Genomic DNA, 16674 nt, shown 5'->3' with positions numbered 1-16674 from the left:
CAGCAGAGGCAGCGCGGACAAGCTGGCCAACGGGGGCAAGCTGCTCACAAAAGTCTTGCTACCTTGAACGAGAAGGCTGATGCGTGGCGGCAATGCCCCGGCGTGGAATACGTTCTCTGCATCCGTGTTAGCCCGAAACTGATCGTTCGTCAGTACCGCTTGGACTCCATCGTGGACGGGCAATTTGAGAATCCTGGTATGCAGCACGCACCCATCGATGACGACACCTTCGTGCAGTTTGACGCTCGGCGCTTGCTGGGAATTCCTCGCGGTGGTGTTCTCCCTGCTGGCTTCAACGATATCGTTCGCTTCAACCTCTTCAACGTTGTAAACCCGATCATTCAACTGAAGCGAGTGTGCCTTGCACAGGAGGAGGCTGCACAGGCGCGGGCTGCTGCTAATACTGCTGCCGAGGCTGCTGCTAATGCGGATACTCAGCGTGCTACTGCTGCCCATGCTCCTAATGCTGCTGCTGCTGCTGCTGCTGTAACTGCTGCTCGTGCTGCTGCTGCTGACGCTCGTGCTGCTGATGATGATGCTGCTACTGCTGCTAATGCTGCTGCTGCTGTAGCTGCTGCTACTGGTGCTGATGTTGCTGCTGATAATGCTGTTGCTGCTGATAATGAAGCCACGGCTGCTGATGCTGCTGCACGTCGTCACCGTCTCCGCCAGCGTCGTCAGTAGCCCAATTCGATGGCTGCAGCTCTGATCTTCTTCTTACGCTAGCCAAGTTGCTTCGTCCAATACTTAGCAGTACTACCGTAATGTGCATACATATCAGAAATCTTATAACCTTCTAAACGCTATAGCGCACCTGTATAACGCACTGATATAATTTCCTTGATAAATGATTCCACTTGACAATTGTATACTTGTATAAGTACAGACTAGTATGGCAGCATCCCGGTAGTGAAATGGGATACGGACGCCCTGCCGAAGTGGACTGAATACTCCACTGCGTCTATATAAATGTCATTTCTCGCTGACTCAGTATATAGTGTTGCTGTGATGTTTTCCCCCTCTTGCTACTGCTCTTTGGTGCGTCGATTATCACGACACTCTTTACACAGTCATCTTGTCCGTGTTTTTTTGCTGGAACACTCCGCAGCTAAACAACCTCGGTCCCTTGGTACTCTTGGTGTAAAATGTAGCATTTTGCTTTACGGCTGACTTGGTTTCTCGCTTTCCACTTTTGCCAGCTCTCCAAAACAAGCTTTTATCTCTTGCCCGGGCCCATGTTCTTCTCCTTCCTACGTAATGAACTCTATTACTATCGGGCTATCGAATCTATGGCCAATACTCCAACTTGAGGAAGAGGGATTTCCATATCTGAATGCATATCCAGATGCCCCAAGGTATACTGTCGCCCGTTAAAGTGAGGGGAGTCACAACCTGACCTTAAACTACAAGGGGCACTCGCGCGTTGGCTCTCGCCTGAGGACTTAGCGACGGCACTTTGGGGGGCCCGCCCCTCTCTCGCTTCGCTCGGGGAGCGCCGCTGTGCGGCCTGCCCCACCCCCTCGTACCTTACGCTGAGTCCTCGGCTCTCGACGAGACACTAAAGCTGCACCGTATAGCACCTCACTTAAAACCACGTGCTTCAAATGCTTAAGTCCTTGTAACTTTCTCGAGCAACAGCTCACAAATGTATTCGTAGATCTTATTGACTACAATACTAGCCTACGGGTCTTCTTGATCTTGGATGTCGCGGTGCACGCAAGCCGTGGCTCTGCAGCGACACACGAATCACGGCTACCTACTGTCCGGGGAAGATTGCTTGCGTAGTCACGACCACGACAGTATGGCGTCTACTTTTCGCGAACTCGAAGAAGCGCGCGTTGGCAGTGCGCGAGTGGTTTGCAAAACGCATACGGCCTCCAAGTTGATGTGCATTAATGCCAACGCACAACTCTCGGAAGCCATCGGTGCGAGCCCTCATGCTCAGCATGTAATAACCTCAGTTGCGAGAACATTTCTCCTGATGAATTCTGATTCGCTAATATTAAAGTTCGTTTTACCCAATCACATCGGCCCTGTACGTACCCCTCCAACAACGGAACACGTCACTCGCCAAGTTGACGTTCTGGACGCCGGACCCCGAAGCGACACCTCCGCCATGACGTCTCTGAGGCAGCGCAAGGGCGCGTCGAGCGACACGCCGTCGTCCACCACAGGAAGCGCGTCTTCTTCTGCGTCGGATGAGCCCTCTTCGGCGTCTGTAGCGCGCGTGAACGAGGAGGAGGAAGTGAACGACTGGCCGTCCATCCTGCTCCTGCTGCTGCTGTACACGCTGCAGGGCATCCCCATGGGTCTGTCCAGCAGCATCCCCTTCATTCTGCAGGAGAAGGTGGGCTACGGAGACCAGGCCACCTTCAGCCTCGTGTCGTGGCCCTTCAGCCTCAAGCTCCTGTGGGCGCCGTTCGTGGACTCGCTCTACAGCGAGCGCTTCGGCCGCCGCAAGTCGTGGCTCATCCCCGTGCAGTTCACGTGCGCCGCACTCATGGTGGTGGGCAGCTGGTTCATGAACGACATGCTGGGCGAGGGCGAGGGCCAAAAGCCGCACGTCATCTACCTCACGGCCTTCTTCTTCGTGCTCTACTTCATGATGGCCACGCAGGACATCGCCGTGGACGGTTGGGCCATCACCATGCTCTCCGAGAAGAACGTGGGCCACGCCTCCACGTGCAACACGGTGGGGCAGACGGTCGGCTACTTTGTGGCGTACGTGGGCTTCCTGGCGCTCAACGACCCCGGTACGTGCAACAGCTACCTGCGCAGCGAGCCGCAGGACGAAGGGATGGTGTCGCTGCCGGGCTTCATGAGCTTCTGGGGATGGGTCATGTTCTTCACCACTCTGGGCGTGTGGCTCTTCAAGCACGAGAAGCCGGAGGACGAGAACAGCGAGCGCCTCACCATTGCTCAGACCTACTCGCAGATGTACTCGGTGCTGCGTCTGCCCAGCGTCGGGTCGCTCTCTGTGGTGCTGCTTACGAGCAAGATTGGCTTCGCCGCTGCGGAAAGCGTCGCGTCGCTGAAGCTTGTGGAGTACGGCATGAAGAAGGAGAAGCTGGCACTGCTGACGCCGATCCTCATCCCGCTCGGCATCGTGATCCCGGTTTTGATCGGTCGGTGGATCAAGCCTTCGCAGCCGCTCAACCTCTTCCTCTGGGGCTACCCCGTGCGGCTCGCGGTGGGGCTGCTGTACGCTGGGCTCGTGTACATTACGCCCATGGCCATGGCGCAGGACGAAAGCTCCCACTTCATGTTCTACGGTGTGATTCTGGTGATTGGCGCGCTGCACGAAGTCGCGGCCAACATGATGTACGTCCCGCAGATGGCCTTCTACGCGCGCATCAGTGACCCGTCCATTGGTGGCACGTACATGACTTTCCTCAACACGGTCACGAACCTGGGCTCCAAGTGGCCGAACTCGCTCAGTCTCGCTGTCGTGGACCACCTCACCACGCGTGAGTGCCTGGGCGGCTACTTCCACGACGAAGTGTTGACGATCGGCTCCCGCACGTGCTCGAACGCTGAAGAGCGCGAGGCTTGCGCCGAAGCTGGCGGCGAGTGCCTCATCGTGCGTGATGGCTTCTACGTGGAGACCGTCATCTGCTTGGTGATCGGGTTCGTCTGGCTCCTCTTCTTCTACCGCCGCATCCAATTCCTTCAGAACCTCAAGATCGACAAGTGGCGTGTGAATGCCACGGCCGACTAGGCTCCTGGCATACAATAGACCAACAATGCAATCAAACGATTGTGTTCGTGTTCGTGAAGATGTTTGTCATATTATTACGGCATAGTTTAGAGATGATAGATGGCCACGCAAACATTAGTCTCAGGATGTCCTTCAAACGTCGAGGGGTCAGCTGAAGACATGTAGGAGGGGCAACCATAGAACGACTCCATTGTTGTGATCGCTACGTCATCGTCGCCGAAAGACGGCGTTGTACGTAGTCAAATTGCGAGGAGCGAACAAGGGAGGACCGGAACACTTCGCGTGGTGCAAAGTCTACACGGGGCTTCTTCTTGTTGTCGCACTCGCGATATGCGGACTCGAGGTTGAGCTCGAACATCTTGATCACCTTTGCCATATCTTCGTCATCATCATCTTCAAATTGCGACTCCTTGAATACTGCACTCGGGTTTTGGCGGGCTAACCGCACCTTTTCCTCCAGAGTCTGAGGCTTGCCCTTCTTGCCGTGTTCGGGGCTCGGCAACTTCTGCTCTTCGCGGTCGGGCTCCTCCTTCTCTTCATCACTGCTGCTTGAGTCTTGAGTGTGTTTATGTGATCCTGTTGTGCTGTCCTCAGCTGCTTGTGTAGACTTCGTATCCGCTTGGTCAACAACTTGGCTCGAACTCGGCGGCGATTTTTTCTTTTTGCGTTTTTTGCGCTTCTTCTTACTGGACGTTGTGCTGCCGTTATTCGAGTCGCCCGGATCCGATGAGTTCTCGCCGTGGAGATGGCAGTTCTTTTTGGACGCTCCCGCGGCTTGCTGCTGCTGGACTTGACCCTGTGTCGCGTTCGGGTTGCTGTCACTACCGTTGATGAAACTAACTAACTCGTCGACGCTCGGCTGGTCGAACTCCACCAATTCATACTCCTCCGTGGAGAGGTCGTGATCCAGCGAGTTGAACATGTCAAAATCGAATCCTGCCATGTCACTGCGCAGCTCACAGCTGCACTCGACGTCGTGCGGGTCTTCCAGGCCAAACTTTTTCCGCAACTCGTCAGCCTCCGACGTCGCCGACATGATCTGCGCAATCGACCGACACGTGAGATCCACAAGCGGCTGAATGTCCAAGTTTGACGCAACCTTGGCCAAGTCGCACAGCTCCTTCGACTCCAGACTAACGAACTCGTCCTCCCAGTCCAGCATCGCCGTCTCCACGCGGTCAACCTGCTGCATGTACAGACAACTACAGCAATCACAACACTGTTAGCCGCCTCTTCCCTTCCATACAACCACCATTGCAGTCCACCAACCTGCAGTAGTCCAGCGCGCGCTGCACACATTCTGTGGGGACGCCTTCCATCGGGATGATGTGCTGCTTGATGCCGCTCTTGGGCTTCTTCCCGCTCACATCTGCCGCAACAGCATTGCACCACGCATCAGACCACTATTCCTCACCTAACGCCGCCCTGTATGGACCTCCTCACCTTGCATGAGCACCCAGAGCGTCGACGACATCATCGCCTGCTCGTATGTCACGTCGAATGTGGTGCCGTCCATGCACTTGAGCTGCAGCTTCGAGTGGCGCGCCGCCTTGGTCTTGTCCTTAAGCGACTTCGCTTCTTCCTCGTCCGCAGCAGCCGCAGCGTTCGGGAGCTTCCGCTTGCTGCGCTTCTCGTCTCCGACGTTCACCCTCATGGGAACGACCTTGGGGCGTTGCAGAAAGCGCCGTATCTCGACAACCGGCGCGATTCCGCCGCTTTTTCCAGCACCACGAGATAGCTCTGAGTCTGCTGCGTACAGTGCCGCCCTTGAGTCGGCAGTGAAGTCGCCCGGGGCACGAGGAGGGGCCGATCCGCGCAGTCGTCGTCCGCGCCGTGTGTGGCGCTGCGCTTTCTGTAATGTTGGGGGGTGAGGTGCCTTTTTCGACGAAATGTGCACAAAATTTGGTAAGCCCATAGTGAGACCAAGTGACTAAATACAGTTCGGGGGCCAAATGCACAAAAGATGTTCCGACAAAAAGAACGCACTGCGCCGATTGGCTGGAAACGTGCGCGGGATAGGTGATAAAACTCAAGTGGATTCACTGTGGCGTCGGCACAGCTAGGATAGCAGATCCGATCGTCGTTTGCAGCGCACGCTCATTACAGAGACGAAAGAAGAGCTCAAGTTTGTACCGGTGTCCAAGTTGAAGTCGAAAGTCACAGAAATGCCATTGAGTTTTTCGCTCTAAAACCTACACTTTCACGCACTCACCACAGGATCTACACTTGCTTACACTCGCCGGGCCTTGCACCCGGTGCTCGGGGCCGCAGTGGTGGCGACAGGGGTTGCCGTTGTGGCAATGGGGGTCGCGGTCGTGCTGGAGGGTGCCGTCGTGACCGGCGTCGAGGTTTCCTGGATGATTGGCGACGTCGTCGTGGATTCGGTGGAAGCCTCGCCGGCCACTTCGTCCTGCTGCGTGGAGTCCTGCTGCTGCGTCTGGTCGGTGGAGTCCGAGCTGGCCGTGCTGCTGGCAGCGGTGCTGCCGCTGCTGCTGCTGCTCTCGCAGGACTCGTCGTCGCCCGTGCCGAAGTCCTGGGTCCAGTAGTGCTGGTAAGTCGTGTCGGCGCTGTACGCGTAGGCCGTGCCGAACATCTTGTAGTCGCCCAGGATATTGGCCTTGTGCTCGGGCGAGTTCATCCAGGCCGTCATGACGTCCGAGACGGTCTCCTGGCCGGCAGCGACGTTCTCCCCGACAGCGGTCCAGATGAACCCCGCTTCAGTGATGCGCTCCTCCATGGTGGAGCCATCCGAGCCGTTGTGGGCCATGTAGTCCTTTGCGGCCATGTCTTCGGAGTGCCGCAGCGCAGAGGCTGCCAGCTTGCTGTTCATGCACAGCGACGACAGGCCGTTGGCCGCGCGCTGCTCGTTCACGAGCTCCAGCATTTTGGTCTGGTAGCCGTCGGTCTGCGTGTACGTCTGCAAGCTCCGCGAGGTATGGCGCAGATTGCCGGCAGCATCGGCGGCGCTGGAAAAGATACCGGCAACCACGAGTAAAAGACCGATCGATGAGCGGAGTGAAGCGGCCATCGCGACTACAAGGCTGGGAGTGGCTGTTGGTATTGATCCGAGACGGTGAAATGAATAATGATCGCGGTATGCCGGAGCCTTCGGGCCGAAGGCTGAGTCAACGTGGTGAAAGGGCAAAGTTCATGAGGCATATGCCTCTCGAGCAGTGCGAGAAGTGCTCACTGAGCCGGTGCGAGCAGGCAACAGCTTCGCCTTGAGCGGTTGTTTGGTGCAGCGCCCACGAATACGCGACTTGCACTGCACCGATGGCACCAGCCGACAGCGACCACGCCGCAGTTTGTGGAAGAGAACAAGGGCGCACAAGCTGCTGCCAAAGCAGCTGGGCCACGCGACTGCCATTGCAACCTAAAGAACCTCGCAGCGACTGGTTCGGCACGAGAGGAATCCTGCGTGGTGTCGTGCGGGTCAGAGTGTCGAACATGTCTCTTTCTTGTGAATGCTAGCAGAGGAACCTGCCTGTGCCCGTGCAGAACTGCGCGGAATGTGATACCGATGCCTGCCTGCCTGTTCTCGATTTTGTGGCACCACGAGATGTCCACAACACCAAGTTGAAGAGGCCATCGATCAAGGTCAAGCGATTTGCAAAATGATGACCATGATGTCAAGGCATAAAAAGATAAGAGATCTATTGTACACACGCTACTTCTGCGATTGATCTTACTGTTATCGATAGCTGTTGCCTACCGCAGCTTCGTTCTGGTTCACGCACGGGACTGGGACGGAGGGTGGACGCCAACACTCAGGTCTCACCTTCACCACTAAAGAAACATGACGTTCGCTCACTTCCTCGCCTTACAACCAGGCGTCTTGGGCGCAGGAGTCGGGGTCGGAGCCTTGGTGGCAGGCTCCGTCGCGACAGGGGCTGGGGTGGCCGGCGGTGCGGTCGTTGCGGGTGGAGATGTGGTAGCAGGAGCCTTAGTGGCAGGTGCCGGGGTGTCGTCGTCTTTTGAAGCCTCTCCGGCGACTTGGTCCTGCTGCTGGGTCTGGTCGGTCTCATCGGACTGAGCAGAGTACGCGGTCTGGTCAGTCTGCTCGGTCGGCTGCGAGCTGCCGCTATCACAAGACTCAGTGTCGCCGGCGCCGAAGTCCTGGGTCCAGTAATGCTTGTAAGTGGAGCTCTCGCTGTACGCGTAGGACGTGCCGAGCATGGTGTAGTCGGCGCCGAGGATGTTCTCACGGTGTCCGGGCGAGTTCATCCACGACTCCATCACGGACTTCACGTCCTCCTGACCAGCAGCAACGTTTTCAGCAACTGCACCCCAGTCGTAGCCCGCGTCGGTGACTCGCTGCGACATCGTCGAGCCGTCGGCGCCATCGTGGGCCATGTAGTTGTTTTTGGCCATGTCATCCGAGTGGCGCTTGGCCGCCGCCTGCAGCTTGCTGTTGGTGCAAAGCGGCTTAAGACCCGCCTTGGCTCGTTCGGCGTTCACCGCGTCCAGCATTTGCTGGTAGTAGTCGCCGCTCACCGTGCCCGAGGATTGCTCAGTGGATTGGTCCACCGACTGTTTAATCGACTGCTGCTTGGCCGACTGCAGGCTGCGCAGGTAGCCAGAGGCCGACGACAAGTTTGATGTCATAGCGGAGACCACTAGCAGTAGAGCGAGAGAGGAACGCGTTATGGTCATCATGGCCGACGTCGAAAGATAGATGTTTAAGTTTGCTTCGATGGTATCGCTCCGAGTCGGCGAGATGAAGAGTGAGCCCTCTCACGCGTTGCGGACAGCAAGTTCACGGGCGGGATAAGACGACAAGCCGGACAGAGGGAGACCTTCATGCGAGTGTGAGCCCGTGGTCTGGTTCGAAAGCAGTACAGCAGCATGACAGCCGCAACGCCGAGTCCAGCTGAACCGAGCCAACCGATGTCGAAGGCTGCTCACAAACCAGCTGCCCCCGAAACCTACACTACAGTTATGGTTGCAGCTTCTGCACCAGAGCTGTCAACGCCGCAGACAGCGGTGGGACCCCCGCAAGACGTAGACCAGGACTATCTCGTGCCACATTGACGCGTTTGGCATTGTATTGTACGACGCACTGAAATGGGGCTTTTGATCAGAGCCAAGTTATCGCTCAACGGAGCGGCGAAAGGCGATGGTGACGGACGATTCGGACCGGCATCCGGGAGCAACGCGTACGCTGGATATCATTGTTGCTATGGACCATAGCAGCAAGGATGTCCTTAGCTTATGACTGGCGACTCTGACGTGGACCTCGTTGTTGGGCGCCGATTAATGCCCGCCGTTGCGCAGGAACGTCACGTGAGCGTTTAATCCATGGCTGCGAAGACCGCTGTAGAAGCTGTTGGGGCACTGTAGAAACCGCAACCGGCCTTTGCTGTCTCCGCTTACGCCGCAGCAGCCTGACTCATGCGGCGCAAAACAGCTTTGGAGCAGAGGCGGCAATCAGAACCAGCATATGTGCAGCACGTGCTCGACGAAAGCCACCGAGGGGCGCGAAAGTTTACGGAGCGACGCAGGCTGCTGAAGGAGAACGCTGCGTGTAAAAGCTGTGAATGAAGCGCCAATTCCTCGGCGCCTGAGTCCAGGTGGCGGTTGTGGGGCCGAATTCCCAGAACCCGGCAGTCAAAAACGATATCCATTAGGTGCTGGTGGGGCGTTCTAAGTCTCCAGCGTTGAGCCTCGACCCCATTGCCACAAGACAGGCGTTGCTAGCCATCTTGAAGTCGATCCTGGCACCGATATCTTGGTCACCTTCAACGATGATGGTGTGGTCGGTTCTTGCAGCTAGCCGATATCCTTCAAGGGGTCTGGTGATAATGTATACAAGCAGCAATCGGCCTTGTGCCTGCCACTGGACACCACATTGCGCTCTGGGCTGGCCGTTTGTCTGACTTCTGATCATCAAGCGGGCACAATTACTTGCATTCATTTCCTCTAAGGAAGGCAGAACAATGCGCGTGGATCTCGTGGCTCTGCATGGTACAGCACCTGGTCGCATTTCACTGAGCGAGTCCAACGTGATCATTCCTACTGTCAGCTGGTTTCCGCTCCGCGCAGGTATGGTCGTTGAAGTGCACGTCTGTTATCACTGTTTCCGGGGCACTTCCTCGCCCTCGGTTGCCTGTCCTTGACAGCGTCGTGGCCACAGGCCCTGGCGGCAGTAGCGTCTCCAGCTAGTGGAGAAGTTTTTCGCCTGGTGGCGAAAGGCACCTGATACTGAACCGAAAGCCATATCGATGCTCAATCCTGAGCAACGCCATGGAGAGGAGATGGAGAGGAGTATTAGAGTACCAGGTAACTTGGTAGGGTAGATGTATATGATGCTTGCCATCCGCGTTCTGCCGGTCCGTTCTTTCGTGTCATTCCGCTTTTTACCGTTCGCAGTCGGCATCGTTCAGCTCACTTCGTCTTCAAGCCTGCACTCAGCGATATGTCAGCCTTCCAACACCAAAGAGCGATTCTCCTGTTTGTCGGGCTCCTAGTCGTGGCTAGCAACGCTTTCTGGGCTGCTGAAGCCTCACTGCCGACCGCCATTGGGAACCCCATTGCCCAAGAGATTGGTAGCAACGACAACAGCTCTGCAGTGAACGTCACCTCCCGCCACCTCCAAACGTACTCGCAGACGGGATTCCAGTCGCTGCTCCTTGCTGCTGTGAACAAGGAGCGAGCTGCATGCGGCCTCCCGTCGCTCTGTATGAGCAGCAAGTTGCAGTCCGCGGCCCAGAAACACTCGAACGACATGGCGGCCAAGAACTACATGAGCCACACGGGCTCTGACGGCTCCTCGATGTCGCAGCGCATCACTGCCTCGGGGTACCAATGGACGGACATCGCTGAGAATGTAGCGGCCGGGCAGAAGGACGTGGCGGCAGTCATGAAGTCCTGGATGAACTCAGCCGGCCACAAGCAGAACATCCTCAGCAAGGACTACACCATGTTCGGCTGCGGCTACGCGTACAGTGCCAAGAGCAGCTACAAGCACTACTGGACCCAGGATTTTGGTGCTGGCAGCGGTGAATCCTGCTCTACGTCCTCCTCATACACTCCAGCCACCGTGAAACCTGCTGCGACGAAGGCCCCCGCTGTCACCACAAAGGCTCCCGCTGTCGCCACGAAGGCGCCAACGGCAGCTCCCTCCACGTCCAGCTCAATGCAGCAGCAAATGCTGGATGCGGTTAACAAGCAGCGTGCTGCGGCGGGTCTGTCGAAGCTGTGCACGAACTCAAAGCTCCAGTCGGCAGCCCAACGTCACTCGGACGACATGGCAGCCAAGGATTACATGAGCCACACAGGCTCCGATGGATCCTCCATGTCGGCACGCATCTCGGACTCGGGCTACTCGTGGACGGCCATCGCGGAGAATGTTGCGGCGGGCCAAACCGACGTGGACGCGGTGATGACGGCTTGGATGAACTCTGCCGGTCACCGAGCGAACATTCTCAGTAGCAAGGTCACCATGTTCGGGTGTGCGTACGCGTACAACGCCGACAGCACGTACCAGCACTACTGGACGCAGGACTTCGGCGCCGGCAGCTCGGAGTCGTGCTCCTCGTAAGCACGCGGGTGTGAGCGTCTTTGATGAGCATTGCATGTTGCATGTTGTAGATAGAATTCAATTGGTGTCGAAAGGATAGCGAGGTGCATGTGTAAAGCAGATCGGTGAATACGTAGATTTGTTTGGGACAAAAAGTATCTAACGAGTGTTGAAGACGAACCCATGAGCACCTTTGACTTGATTCGTTAGCGAAGTAAGTGCCAGTCAACTCCGCGGCGGCCATCGGATCACAATTTGCTCCTGGATTTACAGCACTTCAGTATGCACCCTTCTAACAGCACACAACTTCAACAAGATCTTGGGATAGGTACACCATGTATGGCCACGGCCAAAATCTCCGCCACTTGGGTCATGGGAGCTGTTCATTCCGCAATTTGCCCTCCAACCCTCAAGTGACAACCATCATGCAGTCGTTCGCTCAGTTCCTCAAGCCTACCGCAGTGCTCCTCGCTCTCACCGCTGGACTGCTCGACACCTCTGTCGCCCAGAATGCTGCCAGCCAGCTTGCCGAGCTCAGCTCGACCGTGGCGAGCAACGCTGCGGTCACAGCATCGCTCGCCACAGACGTCAGCAACGCAATCGCCCCTTTCGGCGACTCCTTCAGTGGCCAGGCTCAGCAAGCTCTCCAGCAGATCCTGTCCCTAGCCGATGCCAACGCTGCCGCCAACAACGAGCTCAACGCTGCTCTGCAGAGCCTCCTCGACGCCGCCCAGAGCTTCGCCAGCGCCGACGACAATGCCGCCTCGATCTTCAATGGCCGCAAGCTGCGCACGGAACAGGACAAGTAATGCACAGGTCTCCAAGCAGGCCTACCTCGGTAATCAATGCACTCCAACGCAGCAGTTGGCTTTGAAAACAAATGTATATAGCGGCATATCCGATAGGTATGTATGTACTTCTCACCTTTGTCTCCAACTTACGCCGTCGTCTCGTTCATCTCGTTCTCGTAGCGCAGCTCATCCTCCCTCGCTGCATCCACCCATGGCGCTTTGTCTTCGGGACTCATCTCCTTCCAGTTCTGCGAGATCACGCGCATGACCTCGACCATCTGCGCGTTCTCGCCCAGCGACTTCTTCACTTCGACCCGGGAGGCGAGACTGTACAGCACGTACGCAGTGCGAGGTTTACGCACACGGTTCAAGCTGCCTTCCTTCTTGACCTTTTTCTCCTTCTTGACCTTTTGCTGGTGCTTCATTGCCGTCGGAGACCACGGCGACCTGGGCAGACGGCTCTTGTCCTCGGATTTAACAGGTGTCGAGCTTGAGCCGCTTACGTCTGTCATGTGCTCTTGCTTGAGCACCTTGCTCTCCTTCTTCAAGCCGAAATTCGCGAACTCCTCCTTGATCGTCCAGGCCAAAGCGCCCTTGGTGGCTCTCTCGTCCTGTTCAGCGACCTGGCGAATCTTCTTGAGCACATACGACGGCTGCAGCTCTTCATGCTTCTCCTCACGAATCTTAGCACTGAAGTCGAGCGCGACCTTGGCCGCATCCATGCTCGTTGCCTTAAGCAAGAACGACACCAGCGCCTCCGTGTGCTGGTCCACCATCTCTTCGTTCTGGTCGCGCTCCTTGCGCTTCTTCGCGCGCTTGGCTTCACGTTGCATCTGCATGCGCTTAGCCTCCTTCATAATCAACTCATCCACGCGAGATTGGTGCTGCTTCACATCGGCACGTGCTGCGGCAAGTTGGCGGTCAAGCTTCTCGCGCTGCTCTTGCAAAACGTGGCGAGCATCGTGCTCCTTCTTCTCACGAATCTCCAGGTCGGCGTTGTCCTTCCCGCAAATGCGCATCAACGAGTCACACCGACGACCAATCTCAGCCGCCGTGCGAGAGCGAAGGTAATAGTCGAAAGCGAACATCTCCATGCTGCAGATTTCCTGCTTGATGCGGTCCCACGCTCCGTAGCCAAACTGGTTGACAAGACACAACAACACACGGTCTTCCTCTTCGGTAAAAACCTTACCACCCTTACCCTGGTAGTTGATCGGCATGTCCTCCCACGGGTTCGCGTACCGCTTCACCTTACGAGCCGTTTCCTCGGTCAAACGCTCGATTTCGAGCAGCTTCGACTCGCCCTTTTCAATAGACTTCATGATTTTGTGCCAGTCACTCAGCTCATCCTGTCCACGGGCAAGGAAAATCTTCGAGTAGCGCTCAACCTCTTCAAGCGGCTTCATCATTTCGCGGGCCACCGCTTCGATGTTTCCGCGGCCATAACGAGCGAGCAACTTGATGAACAGGAAGAATTGGGGCTTGTTCCAATCGCCGTAAGCCTCGGACAACAGCTGCTCCTTCTCCTTAAGCTGCTCCTCAGTGAGGTACTGAGCGTGCGGCGGAAGAGGCGGTTTCTCCATTTCCGCCTTGGCTTGCTCGTAGTTCGCACACTCGATCTCGTGCAGCTCAATCAGCCTCTTGCGGTTGTAGAATTGCCACTCGTCCATGCGAGGCAAGCGCAAAGCCTTGGGCAATTGCTTCTGCTTCGACCTATGCTTACTTTCGAGCGACACGTGATTGCTACGAAGAACAGTGCGGCGTTCACGCTTGCCCATGCCCTCGGCCATCTGCCTCGCAAGCTCGGCATCCGCAAGACGCTTCAGCTCCTCCTGACGTTCCTTCTCGTTCGAGTAATCGACACCGTCATGGTTCTGGCAACCTCCGCCGTCAAGCTTGAAGTCAAGCATGTCACCCTTATCGTGCGCCTGCATCTTTTGCTTCATTTCCTCGGTGCGCTGCTCACCCTTGGCAAGAATTGCGTCAATATCTTCATCGGTAATGGTCGAGTCCGTGGTGCGGAACACTTGGTCAGCACCGAAGCGAATCATCTCCAGCATATCATTCTTCGAAAGTTTGGCCTGCTTTTCTTGCAGACGGCCTTGCTGCACCACCATAGCATCCAGCTTCAGCTTCTGCTGCGCGCGCTCAATGATCTTCTCCTCCACCGAGTCAGTGGTAACCAATCGGTACACATTCACTTCCTTCTTCTGACCGATACGATGCGCACGGTCCTGGGCCTGCAAGTCGGCTTGCGGGTTCCAGTCGGAATCATACAGAATCACAACGTCAGCTGTGTACAGGTTAATACCAAGACCGCCTGCACGCGTAGATAACAGGAACAGGAACTTGGACGAGTTCGGCTTGTTATACTCATCGATGGAGCTTTCACGATCTTCGTAGGAGGTCTGACCATCGATACGGCAGTAGTCATACTGGCGCATGCGGCAGAAATCCTCCATGATGTCCAGAACACGAGTCATCTGAGTGAAGATCAGAACGCGAGAGCCCCGCTGCTTCAGCTTCTTCAGCAGCTTGTCCATCAACACCATTTTACCGCAGTTATCCACGACGTGCTCTCCAAGCGGATCGAGAGTTCGGTCTTCCTGGCCTTCGAACAGGTACGGGTGGCCACAGCACTTTCGCAACTGCATGACAATGTTCTGCAGGGCGCTCTTGGACACACCGCCCGCTCCGCCCATGATCGTGTTCATATCACGCAGCAACAGCGACTTGTACAGCACCTTCTGCATCTCAGACATGCCCACGAACAGCAGCGTTTCCTTCTTCGGCGGGAGACTCTTCTCGACATCCGCCTTCAGACGACGCAGCATAAACGGACGGAGAATCTTGTGCAACTGGCTGATCATCTGCTTCTTGGCTTCGTCATCGTCCACGTCAAGGTTGAACCAGTCGTCGAATTCCTGCGAGGATGCGAACACATCCGGCAGCAAGAAGTTGAGCAAGGCCCACAGTTCGTGCAGGTTGTTCTGAAGCGGCGTGCCCGTCAGCAGCAAGCGGTGCTCCGTGTCCAGCATACGTACGACAGTCGAGAACTGGGAGCTTTCGTTCTTGATACGGTGAGCCTCATCGATAATAAGGTATCTCCACGCAAACTTGCACAGCGCCGTCTTCTCCTTCAGGCACATCTCGAAGGTAGTCACGCACACGTCGAATTTGCGCTTGCTGTCGGGCAGACCAGGGCACAGCACCTCCTGCACAACGCGCTGACGCTCCTCCTTGTTGCCGTGGAACTTGACAGCACGCAGCGACGGGCACCAGCGCTCGAACTCCGCCAGCCAGTTACTCAGCGTGGACTTGGGCACCAGCACAATGTGCGGGCCGGTAACGTTCTCAAACTCGTAGAAGTAGGCCAGCACCGAGATCGTCTGCAGGGTCTTACCGAGACCCATTTCATCAGCCAGGATACCGTTGATGCCCTGGTGGGCAAGGTTGACCATCCAGCTCAGTCCTTCCAGTTGATACGCGCGCATGGTGCCGAACTTGATCACGGACGGCTGCTTGGTGAGCCGCACGCCCACGTGGTGGGACGAGTCCATCTCGTCTTCCTCGTCGTTGGCGCGCTTCTTGCCCTTCTTCTTGCCCTTCCCGTCTCCCGTCTCGGCGTCGGCATCGGCGTCCAAGGCCGCGCCCTTCTTACCCTTCTTGTTCTTCACTTGGCCGCTGAAGTGCGCGAAGATGTCGCTCTGAGAGAGCAGGTACTTGAGTCTGGCCGACGCGATCTCGGACTTCTTCTTGGCGAGCTCGTCCTTCTGGCGCTTCTCCTCGGCCTTGAGCTCGTCGCGCTCGTCGATCTCCTGCTGTCGGATCTCCTGTCTCAGTCTCTTGGCTTCAAGCTGCTTCTCCGTGAGCTCGCGCGGCTGGCGCTTGGGCTTCGTCTCCTCCACTACCAGTTGATTCTACATCAAAAACAGCGTAAAATTGTTAATAATTGGGCTAAAAACGTCGGAAGACCAGGTAAACTCCACCTTCTTGCGCTCGCGCTTGCCCTCCACGGCGCCGTAGAGCTCCTCGCGCTTCCTGGCGCGCTCACGCTCGACCTCTTCGTCGCGCGCGCGGCACTCGTCGTCGTAGCGCTTCTTGTCCGCCGCCGCCAGCTCCACGAACTCCTCGCGCTCGCCCGCCGACAGCTGCGCCCAGCGCGCGCTGATCTCCTTGGAGATGCTGCCCAGCTCCATGGGCTCGTTGCGCTCGGCCGCGCGCGCCTGCAGGTCGCTCTTGACGGCGTCCATGGCGTGCTTCTGGAAGAACATGTAGGCCGTCTTGGCCTTGGCGGGCTGGTTCGCGCCGCCCTCGCCATTCTGGAACTGCGCCTCCACGGCCACCCAGTCGGCGCGGCTCTCCTCCACCTCGCCCTTGGCCATCGCGCGCGGCTGCTACGAGGCGTGTATGCGCAGATGCAAGGCCGCCAAAGAGGACAGGTTTGCGCCCCCTCCCTCCTTCGACTTGAGGCTGGACTACAGTAGCTTTCGTCGCAGGCGCCCAAAGGTGGCGCTAGCTTCGAATACAGCGCGGCGCTGTGTTCGAAGTGTACGGTAATGATAGCAACGATGGAGGATAGAGACAGATCACTGAATGGCGCGGTCTTTGACGGACGGGACGTTCTATGGGTCGGTAGTTGATGT

The 16674-nt window shown here is 56.9% G+C and overlaps 10 protein-coding genes across 10 annotated transcripts; 5 read left to right on the top strand and 5 right to left on the bottom strand.

Annotated features, from left to right (window-relative positions):
- Window positions 1–63: 63 nt before the first annotated feature.
- On the top strand, window positions 64–333 carry PHYSODRAFT_385064 (hypothetical protein; the record flags this gene model as incomplete). The annotated part of the gene is made up of 1 exon (XM_009519291.1): window positions 64–333. A coding segment is annotated over one exon (270 nt), but the record flags the coding sequence as incomplete, so codon positions are not given.
- Window positions 334–1756: 1423 nt separating this feature from the next.
- On the bottom strand, window positions 1757–1939 carry PHYSODRAFT_477879 (hypothetical protein; the record flags this gene model as incomplete). Its single annotated transcript, XM_009519290.1, has 1 exon — window positions 1757–1939. One exon carries the CDS (start codon window positions 1937–1939, stop codon window positions 1757–1759), a length of 183 nt encoding a protein of 60 aa, XP_009517585.1.
- Window positions 1940–2116: 177 nt separating this feature from the next.
- Window positions 2117–3718, top strand: PHYSODRAFT_553360 (hypothetical protein; the record flags this gene model as incomplete). The annotated part of the gene is made up of 1 exon (XM_009519289.1): window positions 2117–3718. The coding sequence occupies one exon, from the start codon at window positions 2117–2119 to the stop codon at window positions 3716–3718; it is 1602 nt and encodes a 533-aa protein (XP_009517584.1).
- A 202-nt stretch (window positions 3719–3920) lies between these two features.
- Window positions 3921–5372, bottom strand: PHYSODRAFT_474207 (hypothetical protein; the record flags this gene model as incomplete). The annotated part of the gene is made up of 4 exons (XM_009519288.1): window positions 3921–4294; window positions 4361–4920; window positions 4988–5087; window positions 5162–5372. 4 exons carry the CDS (start codon window positions 5370–5372, stop codon window positions 3921–3923), a joined length of 1245 nt encoding a protein of 414 aa, XP_009517583.1.
- Window positions 5373–5940: 568 nt separating this feature from the next.
- Window positions 5941–6746, bottom strand: PHYSODRAFT_344216 (hypothetical protein; the record flags this gene model as incomplete). The annotated part of the gene is made up of 1 exon (XM_009519287.1): window positions 5941–6746. One exon carries the CDS (start codon window positions 6744–6746, stop codon window positions 5949–5951), a length of 798 nt encoding a protein of 265 aa, XP_009517582.1. The 3' UTR covers window positions 5941–5948.
- Window positions 6747–7788: 1042 nt separating this feature from the next.
- Window positions 7789–8431, bottom strand: PHYSODRAFT_353745 (hypothetical protein; the record flags this gene model as incomplete). The annotated part of the gene is made up of 1 exon (XM_009519286.1): window positions 7789–8431. A coding segment is annotated over exon 1 (585 nt), but the record flags the coding sequence as incomplete, so codon positions are not given.
- Window positions 8432–10301: 1870 nt separating this feature from the next.
- On the top strand, window positions 10302–10727 carry PHYSODRAFT_421947 (hypothetical protein; the record flags this gene model as incomplete). The annotated part of the gene is made up of 1 exon (XM_009519285.1): window positions 10302–10727. A coding segment is annotated over one exon (426 nt), but the record flags the coding sequence as incomplete, so codon positions are not given.
- A 138-nt stretch (window positions 10728–10865) lies between these two features.
- Window positions 10866–11258, top strand: PHYSODRAFT_472150 (hypothetical protein; the record flags this gene model as incomplete). Its single annotated transcript, XM_009519284.1, has 1 exon — window positions 10866–11258. The coding sequence occupies one exon, from the start codon at window positions 10866–10868 to the stop codon at window positions 11256–11258; it is 393 nt and encodes a 130-aa protein (XP_009517579.1).
- Window positions 11259–11572: 314 nt separating this feature from the next.
- On the top strand, window positions 11573–12046 carry PHYSODRAFT_323704 (hypothetical protein; the record flags this gene model as incomplete). Its single annotated transcript, XM_009519283.1, has 1 exon — window positions 11573–12046. The coding sequence occupies one exon, from the start codon at window positions 11573–11575 to the stop codon at window positions 12044–12046; it is 474 nt and encodes a 157-aa protein (XP_009517578.1).
- A 128-nt stretch (window positions 12047–12174) lies between these two features.
- Window positions 12175–16413, bottom strand: PHYSODRAFT_467062 (hypothetical protein; the record flags this gene model as incomplete). The annotated part of the gene is made up of 2 exons (XM_009519282.1): window positions 12175–15927; window positions 16018–16413. The coding sequence occupies 2 exons, from the start codon at window positions 16411–16413 to the stop codon at window positions 12175–12177; spliced, it is 4149 nt and encodes a 1382-aa protein (XP_009517577.1).
- Between the last annotated feature and the right edge of the window lie 261 nt (window positions 16414–16674).

This window comes from Phytophthora sojae (genome assembly GCF_000149755.1).
Source record: "Phytophthora sojae unplaced genomic scaffold PHYSOscaffold_1, whole genome shotgun sequence".
Classification (NCBI taxonomy): domain Eukaryota; phylum Oomycota; class Peronosporomycetes; order Peronosporales; family Peronosporaceae; genus Phytophthora; species Phytophthora sojae.
This window is presented reverse-complemented; position numbering and strand designations above follow the sequence as displayed.